At 45.1% G+C, this 6,000-nt stretch overlaps 1 protein-coding gene across 2 annotated transcripts in view; it reads left to right on the top strand.

The window, feature by feature from the left end:
• The first annotated feature begins 3,675 nt into the window (after nt 1-3,675).
• Nucleotides 3,676-6,000, top strand: part of LOC141258978 (kyphoscoliosis peptidase-like) — a 64,815-nt gene continuing 62,490 nt past the window's right edge. For both annotated transcript variants that reach the window (XM_073674314.1, XM_073674313.1), the window contains exon 1: nt 3,676-3,827. In XM_073674314.1, coding sequence (XP_073530415.1) covers nt 3,728-3,827 — 100 coding nt within the window. In that variant the 5' untranslated portion in view covers nt 3,676-3,727. The remainder of the gene's footprint in view (nt 3,828-6,000) is intronic.

The following is a 6,000-nucleotide window of genomic DNA, read 5'->3' as shown; positions in this document are numbered from 1 at the left end:
TTTGCAACCTGGTGGAGGTCAGTATAGATGGACTAATAGAACAAGTCCCACACACTGCTAGAAGCCCAAATATTTTTTCAGAGCTAGATGCAGAAAAAAATTATATTCAATTTGCAACCTGATGGAGGTCAGTATAGATGGACTAATAGAATGATGCTATGCTCAAAAGGTTTTACTTCACTAGGTGCAGTAAAAAAATTGGTATTCTATACACAGGTGGTGTAGCTTGCAACACAGATAGGCTACTCCACTGACTAACACACTCTGCAATAGGCCAAAAAGGATTAGCTTTGCTAGATTTAGCCAAATGCTGTGAAAAAAAACTTGCACAGCACTGGCACAGACCTGCCTGGCAAAAACTGATAGGAACTGATGTAACTTAGTCCTGAAAAGGACTGCAATTACAATTAGTCTTTACTCCCAACCTATCTATTTAAGAGCACAGACCAGCCTGATAAAAGTTGTAGGAAATGCTGTAACCTAGTCCTTAAAAGGACTGCAATCACAACTATTCCCTACTCCCAAGCTATCTGTAGATTTGTGCGAAAATTGGCTTGAAATAAACAAGGTATAGCGCACACAGCAACAGCGGTGCCGTCTAACATGCAGCTGCAGCAGTGAGAAAATGGTGGCGACGGGGAAAATGGCTGGTTCTAATAGGGCAAGGACATGTGACATACACTGCCAATGACACATGCCCTTGCTTGTGTGAAAAAAAGCACTTCGCTCCGTGTGTGCGCTGCTGATAGGCTGACAGATTGCACCTCCCCACTGTAAATGCGGGAAAGAAAAAAAAAATGGAGATCTTCATTATTCCTGCAGAGATCCATCCCCTGCCCCTCCCCCCGCCACGCTGTACACTCAAACTGCGTATTAACATTAATTTTCATCATTACTGAGAAAAAATCCAGTTATGATTTTGGTGCACGAACAGTTATCGAACATAACCTCGAACAGCCGAATTTTTTTCAAATCGTTCGTGTTCGCCGAACGGCTCGAACACCGCCCAAAACAGCTCGAATTTGAGATTGGCGAACAGTTCGAGTCGAACAGCGCTCATCTCTAGTAGATACGGAGGCAGGGAAAGGGGACAAGCAGAAGCAGATACACACAAGGTAATCACAATGAAGTAGCGAGTGGACACAAAACCCACAAACAGAAGTACAGAGACAATGAGTTGGAGTTAGGTGCAGGTTCAGACACTGCAGGCAAAGGGAAGGTATGGACATAGAAACAAGTAATGGGCTAGGACACTGTTCAGACAGGAACTGAACCGGGAACAAGATACAGGAACGAGCCTGGGAACTCAGCCCCCAGGGTGGCGGAAACAGACTAGAAGTCACAGGTACAGGAAAAGGTCCTTGGTACACAGCCCCCAGGTTGGCAGACAGACTAGAGTCAGGACAGGACCTGGTGCCTCAGTTGAGAAAGACAAACTGAGTGAAAGTGTTGCTCAGGCACCTTCTACAGGGTGGAGGGGGTTTAAGTATACAGTGACTCACACCAATAGGCTGGGGACGCATTAGGACTGTGCACAAAGTAGCTATAAGAAACAAGCAGAAAGCCGCGCCGACGCCCTAAGCAATAAGACAAGAGACATGGATACAGCAAGAACTGAAACAAAGAGTGCAGCATGGACTGACAGGTAAGATTGCGGTCTTGCATGGTGGGAGGTGGTGCACCATGCAAGCACGCCGCCAGGAATGTTACAGTATGTATGTTCCCCTATCTGGTATATATATATCCCCCATCATGGTATATATATCCCCATCCTGGTATATGTCCCCCGTTCTGCCGCTGTTCCCTCTGCCGCCATCCGCAGTGTCTTTTGGCGCTTTTATATACTCCTGCACCGTTCGCTTCCCCATGCCTACTGATGAAGGGAAACCGAAACGCGCGTCGGGGCGATTGCACCACGTGTGCAGCTTACATCATATGTCCCTGTATCTGCCGTGCCATTCCACGCTTTATCCCCTGGTATGTATACACAGGGCTATGGTGACCCCTCTACTATTTTGACATATGTGTGGATGGTATTATGAATTATACTTAATCAATTATTTAGGGCTGTTTTTATAATATACCATATATCATGTCTTCAACTATTTAGGCACTCGTACAGGGCTTCATAGGTAATATTATCTGGTACATCGAGTTGGACAATATGTATTAATTGATATACTTTTTGATTATAAATCTGCTATTTGTACCACCCATCAAGCATGCTTGCATATTGGGTATAATTATCATATATATATTATTTATGGCAGATGCCGCGTGGTTCTATCTCTATGGTTTTTACCGTCACTTTGCACTTTACCCTCCTCTTGTGCTTGTTATTACCCCTTAATAAACTTTGATTCTTTTGCATAAATTTAGTGGCCTATTTTTCGTATTTTTGTTTGCTTTTCTGCCGCTGTTCTTTAATGCATAGAAAAAATAAACCATTATACTCACCTTCCCTCTGCTCCCCCGCCGCGCGATGTCCTCTTCTGGAGCTGGCAGCTGACGTCAATGTGCACGCGATGGGAGCGCGTGATCTCACTTGCATGTGCCCCCAGTCACGTGCACTCCATCAGTGGCTGGCCTCTGATTGGTAGGCAGCATGTATTGCCAAACACAGACCCGAAGGGTCGCACATCTGAGGACGCTCATCCAGTTGAAGTTTGTGCTGGCGTCAGGTGGCCCCCCACCTGCATGGGCCCGGTCGCGGTCACGACTGGGGTCATTATGCCTTGGTTCTGGGTCAGTATAATTAGGTCAACTAGGTGGGATGTGTATACTTTGGATGTTTGCCTAGTTTACTGGGTCATGTGTCACTTACTGGGCTGCTTGCTGCAGTTTTCATAAAATCACTGTTTTATCTGCTGTGGGTGTCCCAGTTCTGTGAATGATGAGCTCTGTATAATTGGCAGTTTTCTGCCCATGTACAGTGTACACAGAAAGCTGCCAATCAGTTGTGGGGGCGGGGTTGTACAGAATACATGGAATACATGGCAAAGAGTTGACTAGTCCTCTAGTGATAATCTCCTGCTGATAAAACTGTGCTTTTATTAAAACTGTAGCAAGCAGCAAAATAAGTTACACATCTTTGGAATCAGGGTCACTGCCTCTACATTATGCTGCTTTCAGATTAGGTAGCCAAAACCAGGTGACAGATTCCCTTTAAATGACTGCCGATTGGTGTTATTAGCTTACACATGCAGACCGCACTTATGCTTCACACTTATGAGATCAGTAATAGATTGTTCAATGCACATTGGCTGCAGTTGTTCTCGGCAGCACAGATCTTGTTTGTATAAAATGATGCACCGCCAAGAACGATGATCTTTTGTGCAAACAAAATGCCCATTTCACCCGATGAAGGAACATTTTCCTTGCTGATCAGTAGCCTGTTCAGACTGCGCGATTATTGTGGAACGAGCGTTCCTAGGAATGATTGTTAAGGATCATAAGGTATAATAAATGCACTGTTGGATTCATATCAGTAGCTTATTCATGGCTGTTGTAATGTGAAATCAGATAGTCTTGGAAGTAGTTGCCTCAGTCACAAGTTGCACAATTACTCCTCAGAATCACTTTTTTATTTGCCTTTTGTCAACAGGGAAAATTATCCTCATCTACGACATGCAAATGCTGTTGATTCACAGATTAAAGTTCTTTTATAGTGTGAAACATAAAATGATGAGGAAGAAAGAAATACCTTTCAATTGCCATAGCGCATACGATGGCAGCACTTCATGAACGTCTGAAGCTGTGGCAAAGGATATTGCTTGGAATTTTCTGCTTCCCTCTGTTACCTTTCTACCTGTGTGTCTACTGCTTATGTGAGTACCAGCTCCCTCTGCTCCTCCATAAGTGATATTACTATACATGATTATATTACACATTATATATAAGATCAATGAACTGTAAAATAGAAACTATTACGTGTACAATTCACCACTTTTCGCTTCTACCATTATTACTATTAATCTTTGCTTATATATAGCACCATGATATTCCACAGAGCGTTACAGACATCATCACTGTGCCCATTGGTGTGTTTATTTTTTTTACATTATTCATGGTATGGGTTATTGTACAGTTCTAGGTCATGCAGCGATACCAGATCTATACTTTTTTATTTTAATTTTGTTTTTGCACAGCATTTTAAGTGGTGAAATATTTTTCCTTTTTTTCATATTTCATTTTAATTTTTTTGTTTAAATATTTGCAATTTCTTCTTCTTTCTTTACGTAGTCACTATATGGGACTTTAGAGGGAATCTGTCAGCAAGTTTTTGCTATGGAATCTGAGGTGCATGATGTAGAGACAGAGGACCTGATTTGAGCAATTTATCACTTAATGGGCTGCTAAGTGTAGTTTTGGTAGTTTTCTGTATGGTAGATACAGCAGTTATTTAATGCTGAGCTGTGTATAACCCCGCAACACCACTGATTGACAGATTCCTATGTACACTGTCAGCAAGCTGCCAATCAGTGGTGGGAGTGGGATTACACAGTTTAGCTGGACTGCCTGGTACAAGACACTTAGTCCTGCAGTGATAATATCCTGATGATAAAACATTAATTGTATTGAAACTACACCAAGCTGCTGAGCTAGTGATACATCGCCAGAATCAGGGTCTCTAACCCTACATCATGCTGCTCTCAGATTTAATAGCAAAATCCTGTTGACATATTCCCTTTAACTTTTACTTGCCTAATGGCTTATTTAATATCCTGTCATACTTTTGTACAGCAGCATATTACATTATTATTATTGTACAGCAGCTAGAGGCCTCCGTAGCTGGCTGATGCAATGGCCATTACTTGACCTCGATAATAATGTATCCTAATGTGAAGTAACAGTAGTGTTCAGTAATCAATAATATTGTCCCCAATAGGCCTGTAGTCCTGCATCCCATCCTGGAAAAATGTCCCCCATTATGTAATAATGTCTTCTGATTTGGTTCCTATATTGTAATAATGTCCCTTGTCACATAAATAAACAAGCAAAAAAAATAAACGATTGTGTGACGCCTCTTCTCGAAAAGCCCTTTTGTTTACCCTGGGAGATGGGGGACTCGGAGTTGGGTCCTCTGATGGAGAGATGGGGTGCAGCAGTGGCCCGGACCCTACCCGTGCTCAGGGCCGTCACATTAAAAGAGATGGTGTGGGCTTATCCGGGTTGAGTGGCTGATTTACGACTACGCCACCTGTGGCACCTGGTGAAGGCCACCAGCGCCGCTGCAGTCCGCTGAGGCATGGTGTTATGGCGGCCAAAGTTATTACTACTCCCCACAGGCGGAGCAGGGCCTCAGGGCAGATGGACAGGATGGAGGGGGTAGTAGTAGAGGAGAACGGGCGCCGCGTCGTGCGGTGTAGCGCAGAATAAACAGTCTGGAGGCCATAGGGGTGAACTTCCAAGGCTTTACTCACATAGATGGCATAAGGAAGGTGACTCCCTGCTCCCCGCGGAGTCCTGCGGTCACCAGGAACGGGGGTCCGACAACCTCCGAGTAAGTCCAGCGTTCCATCAGGACTCTACACAAGAGTGTTCCTGAACTACAGACCGAATCCTTCCTGTCTGTGTGTGTGCGAATAGGCCAGGTCTCCCTCTGAGCTCCTATCAGAACAAGGGCACGGGTGGCAGCTCCGCTCGATCCGATACCCGGTGGGATCTTCAGGGCCTACCAGGCTTTCCCGACCAGGACATGGAGTAGCAAGGTCGGGTGTCGGGGGCCGGTTCCCCTCTTGCAGCCGGGCTCCCTCTGAATATATCAGGTGGTGAGGACAGGTGGTGTACGCCGCTCCGTCTGCATCCTCCCCGGGATCCATTTGCTATGGAGCCACACTCTTAAGCTCCGGGCCTTCTTTGTCCTGGTCCTTGACCGGGTCGAGACATTCCTTGTCTACAACCTACCCCTCGTCCGAAGGCCGGGGCACGAGTGCTGTGTCTCCATCCGGTGTGGGCCCACACAGGATCTGCGTTAGGGTGGGAGATCACAGTCCACTC

This window comes from Phyllobates terribilis, unplaced genomic scaffold, assembly GCF_046119375.1.
Source record: "Phyllobates terribilis strain yellow unplaced genomic scaffold, ASM4611937v1 Scaffold_3__8_contigs__length_932513732, whole genome shotgun sequence".
Taxonomy (NCBI): Eukaryota; Metazoa; Chordata; class Amphibia; order Anura; family Dendrobatidae; genus Phyllobates; species Phyllobates terribilis.
This window is presented reverse-complemented; position numbering and strand designations above follow the sequence as displayed.